This window comes from Bombyx mandarina, chromosome 07, assembly GCF_030267445.1.
Source record: "Bombyx mandarina strain Sakado chromosome 07, ASM3026744v2".
Classification (NCBI taxonomy): Eukaryota; Metazoa; Arthropoda; class Insecta; order Lepidoptera; family Bombycidae; genus Bombyx; species Bombyx mandarina.
Window position 1 is genome coordinate 11,533,693 of NC_143214.1, and position 12,919 is coordinate 11,546,611.

The 12,919-nt window shown below is 34.8% G+C and overlaps 1 protein-coding gene across 4 annotated transcripts in view; it reads left to right on the plus strand.

The window, feature by feature from the left end:
• Nucleotides 1-1,361: 1,361 nt before the first annotated feature.
• The window catches only part of LOC114248305 (MYG1 protein), a 49,537-nt gene continuing 37,979 nt past the window's right edge, over nucleotides 1,362-12,919 (plus strand). For 3 of the 4 annotated variants that reach the window (XR_016323341.1, XM_089728767.1, XM_089728766.1), the window contains exons 1-4: nucleotides 1,890-2,930; nucleotides 4,828-5,078; nucleotides 5,451-6,017; nucleotides 6,371-6,548. Coding sequence is in view for 3 of the 4 variants with exons in the window: in XM_089728767.1 (XP_089584893.1) it covers nucleotides 2,835-2,930; nucleotides 4,828-5,078; nucleotides 5,451-6,017; nucleotides 6,371-6,536 (1,080 nt within the window). In the remaining variant the exon portion in view is untranslated. Of the gene's footprint in view, nucleotides 1,461-1,889; nucleotides 2,931-4,827; nucleotides 5,079-5,450; nucleotides 6,018-6,370; nucleotides 6,557-12,919 lie in introns of those variants that run through there. The other variant, XM_028181513.2, reaches the window with a different exon arrangement.

Sequence of the window (12,919 nt, forward strand, 5' to 3'; positions counted from 1 at the left end):
TTCTGGCGTGGTGACGCATGCCGTGGCAACGCGTCGCCACCTTGTATGACGGTGTATATATATACAGTTTATATGCAGTAGTGTGTACGATGTGGCGACGCGTCGCCATGCGCAATCGACTATGCGATTCTCTCCCACTCGATCCGGCGTTAAGCCATCACTCTCGCTACACTGAGCTCGGATACCTATAGTGTATACTCCGTAGTGTATACAGTATTGTTTACTACAGTACACATAACCTGTGTTTTACTTGAAAACAAATTATTTTTTCGTAATATTTTATTTTATCATTATGACATATTTAGTTCCTATCACAATATGTTCTTTTCTGCATATTACTTTTACAAAATAATGTCGATATTTCACATCTGCCAGGCGTCCCGTGACGGCTCACATTTTTTTCTAAATATATTTTTTAAATTAAAAAGTGAAGAAAATAGATAATTCAGCTTATAGCGAATTTTCGAGCCATTAACTCTTTAACCGACAACACCGTAATATTACGGGTACATTCAACCAATCTTCTATCATCTATCCTGTATGTTATATTATATTATATTGTATTTTTTTTTTTAGGTGGGTGGCGCATTTACGTCGTAAATGTCTATGGGCTTCAGTAACCATTTAACACCAGGTGGGCTGTGAGCTGGTCTACTCATCTAGCAATTAAAAAAAAAGATATAAGTTCTAAGGTCTCAGTATAGTTACATCGGCTACCCCACCCTTCAAACCGAAACGCATTACTGCTTCACGGCAGAAATAGGCGGGGTGGTGGTGCCTACCCGTGCGGACTCACAAGAGGTCCTACCACCAGTATATGTCGGGGGCAGCTTGGATCACAGAGCACACCCACAGCCTTTGTCGGCGCGGGCTGTCAGCCCACTTGCAACGTTCAACGTCAAGCATTCGTGCTCGGACCATCGAACAGTTCGGACCTCTGTTACGCTGCTTGTGAAAATACACGAAGTTACTCGTGAAGTTTTCTTTTAATATGAGCCATCACGACAATACCAACAATCGTGACGTCTGCTTTGCTGAGGTCACACATTTTAAAAACACAGCAGATGCTCCTCTTCCGTTTTAAATTATATTTATTATTATGTATTTTATATAATATAATAATAAGTATTAAAATAGATGAAATCAAAATAAGTATAAATTTAACTTTTGAAAAATTAGAGCGTGCGGTGCGCGAAATTCTTAATCGAAATTCTTAATTGGAAATAATTTTATGGTTTTTCAAGGGTGAGATATCAATTCACTGATCGATTCAGAACTACCTATCGATTTAAAAAAATCGCTTTTTTGCTTGAAAAATCGATTTCTCATTTAATCGATCGCAAATCCCCATCCCTAATTGAGAGTAATTGATACGTCTTTTCATGGTCTTTTCGTTGCTGCTCTCCAAATTTTGGTTTGCTTGAAAAGAAAATTACTGTTCTAAATATTTTGCATTTAAAGTACCGTAAAATGGGGCGATTAGGGACAAATTCCAACTTTATGAGCAATTTTAAGGTAGTTGTTGATGTATATAATGCTATATCAGGATCAAAATGATTGAGTCTTGGGGGCATCTTTGTTGTCTAATTTAAAATTATGCAACTAGCATTCCAGTTTAAGCAAAAAATGCAAAAATAGGTGTAATCCCTATTTACCCGAAAATTGCGGTTAATTGGGATGAAATGAGAAATTTGCTAGGGTTGGCACTACTTTTATTTTTATATATAGTTTTAATTTATTTATTTATTTAGTTGCACCAACAAAGTGATCATCAATAAAAAAAATTGAAAAACTGACAAAAGTACATGGCAGACATCACCTCAATTATAAGTGCAATCGACAGTGCATTAACAACTAAATATATATATATAGTGGGCTTTCTTAGAAACGGTTTATGTTTCTCCGTTCTTGGTAAGTACTTAGGGGCTGATATTTCTATCTGGGTTAAGAGATTAGGTGTGTCGGTTATTCCATGGATTAATCAGATGAATACCCCCACTCTGAACAAATATTAAATATTTTATTATGTATTACTTAGACATTTTTGTCCACCTTGAGATTTCATTGATCTTGTTACATGTCTCTGCAAAATCGACTTACTTATATTAAATTGCTTATCTATTTCAACTAAAGACTTATTCCCAATTTCGCTTCGAATAAACCAGATTTTTACCAACAAATTTAAAAAATATTGTTATAACTACATAGACAACCCTACAAACCTGTACCTATTATTACTTAGGTCGTTTCCATTTCACGTATTCTCATCCCAATTGACCCCTTTTTCGTTGTTATTTATACCTAAGACGTCCCCAATATCCCCAAAAACAACAGATTTTTACATGTATTTTTATTTAATCAAATACATTAAAACCAATAACAACTGAGACTTACCTTTAATATATATGCTGGTTCAAATACTAAATAACGTTTATAAATCATAGTCGTCTTCTATTATTATCAAATAAATAAAAGAGAGCAAAGTTTCTAGCACTAAAATAATGACCACCACAGAAAGTTAATTTGAAACGCGATTTTTTATAAGTTAGCAGCTATTATCATGCATATTCAGAGTTGTTTTGTGAACTTTCAACATTCTACTATTAAACTACAAAAAATGGAAGATTTTGCAACGAATATAAAACTTATATTGAGCGTCGAAAGATTTTCCCGGTTTTTTCCCGATTCGCCTCTCAATCCCTAATCGCCCCATTTTACCGGTACTACATATCTAATTGAATTTATCACAATAGGTGACATTCCACAGTCTGTGTTGAAACTATAAGCAATGAATTCTACAATTTGATTAAATACAACGTAACATAACCTATGTTATGTTAAATAGAATTTTACCAAGAACCTGTAGTTTACTTAATTCTGCATCATATAATTTTCGTCATTACTGTTTGTCAAGTTTTTTAAAGATGAAGGTATGTAAAATGTTTTAATTATTTCCTTTCGTGAATGTATTGCTCAGCACAATATAGCAATAAGGTTACTTTTTTATGAAACTTTCCCAATTTTGATATCTTATAAATCCTAAGATTTACATAAAATAAACTTAACAATGTTTAAAATAGGATTTTTATGGCTTTCTAACAATATCAGTTATAACACTTACAACCTTATCATGTGAACATACATGTCGAATCAATCAGAACCAGGTACAAATCATACGGACATTCCGTAACAATAATTAATTTGTATATACAGATATTTAAAATAATAAAATTAGCAATTACTCCCCCCATTCCAGGCATAAAAATACATTTTGTTTAAAAATGCTTCCATGTCTATTTTCTCTTCTATTTTCATCCTCTATTACCTTCAACATCTTTGAATCGATAATTTTAGTTACATATGGATCCGTCGGCCACGTCCAACATCCTTCAATCCTTTTATTCAGTGTTCAACCACACTGAATATGGTGTTTAGCAGATTTTTTTGATGCGTCCTGGAAAAAGACTTTCTTCGTCTTGAAACACACAAAATGTTCCCACTTCATACCATTCTTTTTGGGCAGTTGTAACTAGATTTCCACTGGTCTTAACTATTTCTTCAATTATTGTCTCCAACTCTTTATCATTGTTAGTGACATCTATCTCCATTACTCGTTTATTCTGTTGCATTTAAATTGTTGAATTTTTTCATTTATTTCTTGAGATTCAGTAGGAGTGGCGATAGTCGCCTCTGCCACAATTTGTGGGATTGGAGTATAGGATAGTATATCATCCACAACCTATTCTTCAATTCTGTCCATTTTGGAAGTAGGCTTTTCCGTTCATTGTGTTCTTGAGTTGTTGTTACTATTAATTGAAAAGATTCATTTTGTGATGCTTCGCACTCTGGCTATTGATTATAGAATTACTGCTTAATTAATAATCACTTCAATTTGGCCACCAACTTCAGGTGTTACTTCTTTTTCTATCTCTGATTTCTTCATTGCTTTTTATGTTTTATTTATTTTGTTGGGATGGATGAAATATCCAATAGCATTGCCAGCAAATACTATAGTAAAACAAGATATACTGGAATTTTCTACCAGTTCTGTCCTATGCCTTCAACCTCTTCTTCTAACCTCTTGAAGTATTCGTTCACCAGGTGCCTGTATGGGAGATGTTATGTGCAATTTTTCTTTAATAGGAGGATTTTGTTTGTATCTAGGACTATTATCTTTGAAGATGGGAACTGCCTATGTTATCTAAGTACCTTTTAACTAAAATGTTATGTTAAGACTAGACTAAGACCTTATTAGTCTAAAATCTTGTAAGCCAATCCAAATACCCATGTTGCTTAGTGCAAGCAAATCATCCCTAAAAATTATCTTTTCTTCCATTGTTAAACAAGTAGGACGTCCCACAGGCTTATTATGTTTATTTTTAAATTTCAGATTAATTGTGCTTCTAGGTATATTATAAAACTTGGAATCTTTTCTTTGGCTTAATACTCTTTGACTTAATTTTTTTCAATGGTTTCATTTAACATTTCTTTGGTGTAATTATACTATATTTTCATACATCTGGCTCTTTTATATTACTTTTTCGTGGCATTCTACTAACATTGGGAAATGCATACAAAAAATGGTAGCAGTTCAACTCGAAACATTTTCATCTAAAATATCACATTCTAATGATTTAAATGTTGTCAGACTAAAGACAAAAATATTGCCAATGTTTAAATTATACTAAAAAATATGAATACTTTGGTAGTTATTGCTAAACAGGGTTTTAGACTTTTTACCAAGAATATTTCTATTTAACCCGTGGATCTTATTCACCCTGTTATGCGGTATATGAAATAGAAGGTGTGTAATTTTTTTTTATCCAGATTGGAACTCACGACGGAGTATTCCACTGCGATGAAGTACTAGCTTGCTTTATGCTGAAGAATCTTCCTCAGTACAAAGATGCTGAGATTGTCCGCACAAGAGATCTAAATAAGCTGAATGATTGTGATATAGTTCTTGATGTAGGATGTGTTTTTGACCACGAAAAGAAGCGTTATGATCATCACCAAGCCGGTTTTAATGAGACCTTGAGTACCTTGAGGCCTGAACTCGGAGACAGCTATAAAATTAAGTATGTAGTAGTATATAGTTGTTTATTCATTAATTTAAGTTAGTAATGTTTTAATACTTAGTAATACTTTTTTGTTCATAAATATCAACAGGATGAGAACCCTAACTTTATTTAAAAAAAAAACAAGCTATTAATATCATTAGCAAACAACAATAAATGCTCAGGCAGCATGAGTTACCTACGTATTGAGCCTGGGTGGCAGGATTCACATTATAAATGTCTCTGATTGTCTATGGGTTCTGTTAATAAGTACACCAGATGAGCCGTGAATTCATTCAATGTAGCCAATAAAAAATTAAACTTACTGGCTTAGCTATTAAATAGATAAGTCATATACAATGTTCATATCAAATATGTCGTATCTCTTTTCAGACTTAGTTCAGCAGGCCTTGTGTATGCTTACTATGGAGAGGACATCATCCAGCAACTCAAAGAAGAGTCTACCTCCTTGACAAATGAAGACTTGAAGTTAATTTACAAGAAAGTTTATGAATCTTTCATTCAAGAGATTGATGCTATTGATAACGGAATTCCAATGACAGAGGAACAACCGAAATATGACATTCATACTCACTTAAGTAACAGAGTGAAAAGACTGAACCCAGAATGGAATTCAACTCAGGAAACCAATGTAGATGAATTCTTCAAAAAAGCAATGGCTTTAGTTAGTGAAGATTTCCTATATTTTACAAGATACTACATAAGCACTTGGTTTCCAGCCCGAAATTTGGTCAGGAAAGCTATTGATAATCGTTTTGAAATACACAAGTCAGGAGAGATTGTGGTATTCAATGAAAGGTTTCCTTGGAAATATCATTTGTTTGATTTGGAACAAGAATTGGGGATTGAGCCGCAAATTAAATATGTTCTATTCAATGATAAACCAAAATCTTGGAGAGTTCAAGCTGTTCCAATTGATCCTATGAGTTTTGTTCTTAGGTAATATAGATTAATTTATTTATTTTTTACCAAGCTCCTGCTCCTTGTTAAGATGGGATGGTAAAAGGACATGGTACAGCACTTTATCAAACATATGCATGCAAAAAAATCTTACTTTTTGCACCCAATATGGAGAATTTAATATTCCCTTAATATTAGCATACTTATAACATGATAATTGACCAGCAATTACTACTGATAAAATAGTCATATGTATTATTTTGAAGTAAGAGGCTCAATAATCACTAAATTCTACTGTGGTGGAAACTTGCACTCCACTTTCAACTAAATGTGTAAAGATAATAATTATTTGTTTATTGATTAAAATTATGTAAATGTGCTTAATATTTTAGGAAAGCATTACATAGTGCATGGCGTGGAATCCGTGACGATAATCTTAGTTCAGTCTCTGGGATTGAAGGATGTATTTTCTGCCACAGCAATGGTTTTATTGGTGGTAATACCACATTGGAGGGAGCTTTGAAAATGGCCATTGCCAGCCTAGAAGCCAACGAATGAAATAAAACTTTGGTTAGTTATTTGTTTTTTGTTTTTCGAAAACCTGCAGCATTGCATGCAATTATTCAGATTCGCATGTCACCATAAAAGTATTACAGGTTTCAATATGAAATTGTCGTTTTGAATATAAAGAAGCAATATGAGAATGAACTGTCAGTGGTGTATTTTGAGTATTTTATCATATCGCACCATCGTTGGACCAAGAACATAATTGCAATTTTTGTAATTTGTACAGGAGAGCCATATAAAAATATTTTTTGCATTCAATTTGATCTTGCTCTGTTAATATTGCACTAAAGTAGTTCTTTTTGGCATGACATAAAGCATATTATGTCATTCTCAGACATGTATTACTCATTCCCTTACGGCTAAAACAACTATCAGAATAAAATATGATGTCTGTATCAGGTTGCTTATTAGTAATATCTTCCAAAAACTTATAAAGGCATGTTCCTATCTCATTAGCTCCACATTTTGCAAGACTTTTATGCCAGAAAAAGCATAATGTTGTATCATCGTTGATATTTGAAACCTTAAACTAAAATAAATAATTAATTTAGTGGAAGACTGAGGTATATTATAATTATAAAATTTAATTAAAAAAAAATAGCAACTCCTACCGTAAAATTGTAGTAGTTGAGCTTTGACATATAAAAAAAGCTGACGATTGGCCAACTGGTTGTAGGACTTCTTATGAGTTTGCACCACCCTGCCTATTTCTACCGTGAAGCAGCAATGCGTTTCGATTTGAAGTATGGGGTAGCCGTTGTTATTATACTGAGTTAGAACTGTATCTCAAGATGGGTGGCGCATTTATGTTGTAGATGTCTATAGGCTCCAGTGACCATTTAACACCAGATGGGTTGTGAGCTCGTCCAACCATCCAAACACCAAAAAATTTTTTTTTGTAAGACTGTTTGTAAGTCAAATATGACTACTATATTATTAGAATCTCTCAGTTTGCTTTGTTCTATATCATTTTCAAGTTCCAACCGGGCCACACTTTTTTCTTCAAGGTGTAATTTATGCTTATTCATCAATGGTACTTTGTCGACGGCGTTTTTGTATGCTTCGCATTCATCGCATTGGTCTTTGCGAGGTGCAAATAAGCCTAAATTAAAATGAGTCTTAAAAATTGGATGGTAAGCGTCATAATTGATAGTTGGTCTGCTAACTTCTTGTCTGAGTCTTTGATAGCTGTAAAAAATTTGACATCCTTGGTCCCATTTTTAGGTACTGTGATTGCAATTATCACAATTTTACAGTGATTTTTTTAATAATGTTATCTCAAATAACAGTGCTATTAATCGTAACCACAAATGAAAGTAATAATCATTGTTAACTAAGTAAAATAAATTAAATTTTGACGAGTTATGGTTTATAAAATTTATATCAGTCAACTTTGACACTCGACGTTGGAAAAAAAATGTACTACACTACCTATGGCAAGTTTTTTTAAAAGATGGCCCATTTAGTCTAGATTTCAAAATAGTACAACACTTGCCACTTTTCTTGGCTATAAAACTGCTAATTCGTATTTTTTGCGAAAGGAACTCCTGGAAAATTTAATCAAAATAAAACGGTAAATTATCGTAAGACTTTATTATCCTCCTAAAACTAAAGCAGATGCTCAAATTGTTTCCCTCCAGCACGAATACAAGCTCTGCATCGCCTCAGAAATGACCTGTTCACCAGTCTTGCAAATCTCCTCGCATTGATTACTTCTGATGCTGCATCAATTGTTTGGCGCAATTCTGTTACATTTTTAATTGGTTTTGAGTATACTTTTTCTTTTATGCATCTCCAGTAAAAAAATCTACTGGATTCAGGTCTGGGGAACGAGGGGCCATGAAATTGGTCCAAAGCGTCCGATCCATTTACCGGGATATAATTCGTTTAAATATTCTCTTACAGGCCGGGCATAATGTGCTGGGCAACCATCTTGTTGATACCACATTTCTCTGTAGATGTTGAGTGGTACATCTAGCAATGTCGGTAAATCATTTTGAAGAAAATGCAAGTGGGTGGCGCCATCTAAATTTTCAGTCAACTCAAATGGTCCAATTATTTGACCATTTAATATTCCTGTCCACATGTTGACTTTAAATTGGTACTGGGATCGATCCTCACGCATCAAATGCGGGTTTTCCGTATGCCAACCATGAAGGTTATGTAAGTTTAAATAACAATCTCTTTTAAACGTCGATTCGTCAGTGCACAAAACTTTATTTAGAAAATCCGGATCTTCACGAATTTTCGCTAACATGGTTCTGCAGAAATCAACTCTGGGTGCGTGATCACGTGTTAACAAGCTCTGCACACGTTGTCCACGGTAAGGATGAAAATCGTATCGTTTTAAAATTCGATGTGCGGTACTCTTTGCCACACCCGTTGCAATTTCAATCGCCCGTACTGAGGTACTGGGGTCATTTTCAACTTCATTCAAAACTTCAGCGTCGTAGTTTCCTTGAGGTCTCCCACCAGATGTACGAGCACTGGGTAATCGTCCTTCCGAGTATGATGCGTGCACATTTTGGATAAATCACTTTGATGTCCTTGTAGGTGTAGATGACTAAGTTGCAGTATGCTCTGCTTGAGCAGAGCCCTTGGATTTGATAGTAATAATAATAATAATAAGCCCATTTTATTTCCAAAACACAAATAGAAAAAAAGAAAAAAAGAAAAAAAACACCTTATCAAATAAAAATTACAAAATTAAATATAAACTTGTGCTTGGAACCCCATTCGGGTATAGGCCTCCTCCAGCTTTCTCCACTCTTCCCTATCCTTGGCTTTGTTTCTCCATTCTTTTCCAGTTGCTGCTATTATTTCGTCGATCCATCTGCTACTTGGTCGTCCTCTTCTTCTTTTGCCCGCTGGTCCTTCCCATGTTGTAATTTCTAATGTCCATCTTTTATCCGTATATCTCGCAAGATGTCCTGCCCAGCGCCACTTTTGTGTCAGAGCGTACCTGAGAGCATCTATCAGCTTTGTTTTTTCTCTAATGTATTCGCTTCTTATCCTTTGTATTTTTCTTATATTCAATATGCTTCTTTCCATCGCTTTCTGACAGGTCGCTAATTTTGTTTTTATTTTTGTGTTGTAAGTCCATTGATTTGATTTGATAGTAAGATTTGATATTCCAAGGATTTGATAGTAAGATGGGCATATTTTTTATAGACAATATCCCTTGCATTTTTCCAAGTAAGGCACAGTTATTATAATAATTTTATGTCTTGTCACATGGCTCCACTAGCTAATCATATCCATTGGCATATTTTGTTAGAGCAATTTTTTTCATTTAGTAAGTCATGGGTTGGTTGGTTCAAAAGAATTGTTTTAAAGGCATGGGTGAATTAGGGAAACCAATTATTAAATTCTTAATGTATTATAAATTTATTTATTAAGATTTTTCAGAGGATAAAGCTCAAATATTACCTTAATTTCCTGCTAACTCATTTTTTCTGCGTGGTCTGGGATACCATTGGGGATTTTTGGTATATGGAATTGTAATTTTTGTGTACACACTTCGTGGAGAAGTATAAACTTTTCATGCACTATATTCTCAATTGCTAGTAGGAGGACAGCAACATTTTTACAAACTGCATTCGCACCACTTCCCGCAGGACATTCACATTGGGATTCTACAGGATTTCTATTTTTAAGCTTGATATTAACTTCATACTGCAGGCTCTTTATCGTTTTCCTGCAATATCCTTTTTCATAAGTATATTCCCCAACGACAGACAACCTGGCCGGAATAAATTACCGGCATGTATAGAAATAATCAACTTTATTATTGCAATGGGGTTGGCAATTGCCAAAGTGGCGCTAGTGTGGATGGTTCTCATAACATTCACTATTCGTATGGGCGTTTATGATTAATAGTTTTATACATAATGACGCGTTGGTTTGTGCCAAAATGTTCAGAAATTAGAGTACATCGCTTTCCGAAGGCAAGAAAAATAGAAGACTGTGGTTAAAGGCTATTCGACGCGAAAAAAGTACTCCCTCAAACAGTTCGAGACTATGTCATAGACACTGGAAAAAGGTTATTGATTTTTTATTTGGAGAAGTTTGCATAGGCGAAAAAAGTACTCCCTCAAACAGTTCGAGACTATGTCATAGACACTGGAAAAAGGTTATTGATTTTTTATTTGGAGAAGTTTGCATAGTATAGTACAGATATTTATCATACCATGTTTTTTTTGAAAACATTATCATAAAAGGTATCGGTATATACCTAGTCAGGTCATAAATTCTGTCACATGTTTAATGTAAAATAATTGAAACAAGTTTATATTCATTATGTAACCATTCATATACCAAAATGAACTTAACAAAACATAGATTCTTATGACACTAAAGTTTATTCAAAATGACCTCCGTGATTTTGAATACAGGCCTTCAATCTGCGCGACCAGTCGTCTATCGCAGCACGAACGAGGTCCATGTCAATATCGGCGGCTGCCTTAATGAAGGATGTCTTGAGTGACTCCAAATTGGGATGAGGCTTTGAGCACGCCTTTTCCTCCAAGTGTTGCCATATCTTGTAATCTAACGGATTCAAATCTGGACTGGAGGAGGGCCAGTCTTCGTGCCGGATGAAGTCGATATCACGCGCCGCCAGCCAGTCTTGTGTGCTCTTCGCTCTATGAGCTGGCGCCGAATCTTGTTGGAATACCCAGTGCCTGTTATTGAACATAGTATGAGAAACAGGTTCCACAAGGTTCGTCAGGACTGTATTTTGATACACAACTGCATTCGTTTTTACACCTTTCTCACAAAAATGTACCTCTGTTAAGCCCCAATAAGAAACTCCCAACCATACCATGAGCGAGGATAGAAAATGACCTCGTTAGACACGCGGAATACGGTTGCTCGCTTCTTCACTACTGTGTGCGTACACCTTATCATTTTGTTTGTTGTAGGTCTCTTCTACGGTAAAGATTTTTTCATCCGAAAAAAGAATTTCCCGATATTTTTTTCCCGCGTACCGCTTCAACAAAGCGCGGTATCTCTTCAGTCTCCGGTCCATTAGACGAGCATTCAAACGATGTCCTGTTTTTCTTCGATATGCCCGAAGCCCTAAGTCTTCATTTAACACCCTTTTCACCGTGGTTCTGCTTAACCCCATCTGAAGGGCCAACAGTTTCTGCTTACGTTTGGGATTTCTTTGAATTCGCGCCTTCACAGCTTTTATCACTGCTGGAGTCCTAACAGACCGAGGGCGACCACTTCTTGACCTGTCTGTCATCTACACTAGAGTCTTCATTGTATCGTTTGATGGTACGATAAACGAATCTTTTGGTTATATTCAAAATTTTCAGTATGTTAAAAATTTGAATTGGCGCGTAACCGCAACGATGCAACGCAATAACTGCAACACCGTCTTCTTTAAGCGTCCACTCCATATTTAAAAATGAGTAAAATTCTAAAAGTATACATTTTTATTTTCATGAACAATTCGAAATTCGAATTCAATAAACTTTTTTGTGGCCAGCATTCTAAAAGAAAAGTTTTTACTGTGCGACAATACTTATGACCTGACTAGTTATATTTAACATATGGTTTATAAAATAATTGTCTTTTTCAACATAAATCACTTTGATGTCCTTGTAGGTGTAGATGACTAAGTTGCAGTATGCTCTGCTTGAGCAGAGCCCTTGGATTTGATAGTAAGATGGGCATATTTTTTAGAGACAATATCCCTTGCATTTTTCCAAGTAAGGCACTGTTATTATATTAATTTCATGTCTTGTCACATGGCTCCACTAGTTAATCATATCCATTGGCATATTTTGTTAGAGCATTTTTTTCATTTAGTAAGCCATGGGTTTGTTGTTTCAAAATAATTGTTTTAAAGGCATGGGTGAATTAGGAAAACTAATTATTAAATTTCTAATGTATTATAAATTTCTTTTTTAAGATTTTTCAGAGGATAAAGCTGAAATATTACCTTAATTTTCTGCTAACTCATTTTTTCTGCGTGGTCTGGGGTACCATTGGGATTTCGTTGGTATATGGAATTGTAATTTTTGTGTACACACTTCGTGGAGAAGTATAAACTGTTCATGCACTATATTCTCAATTGCTAGTAGGAGGACAGCAACATTTTTACAAACTGCATTCACACCACTTCCCGCAGGACATTCACATTGGGATTCTACAGGATTTCTATTTTTAAGCTTGATATTAACTTCATACTGCAGGTTCTTCATCGTTTTCCTGCAATATCCTTTTTCATAAGTATATTCCCCAACGACAGACGACCTGGCCGTTAGTAAATACCGGTTAGTAATTCATATAGCTCATTGGCTATGCTTGATTTCTTACGAGTGCTGAACAAATAAAATAATAAAAAAATAGGAGATTGAGAGTAT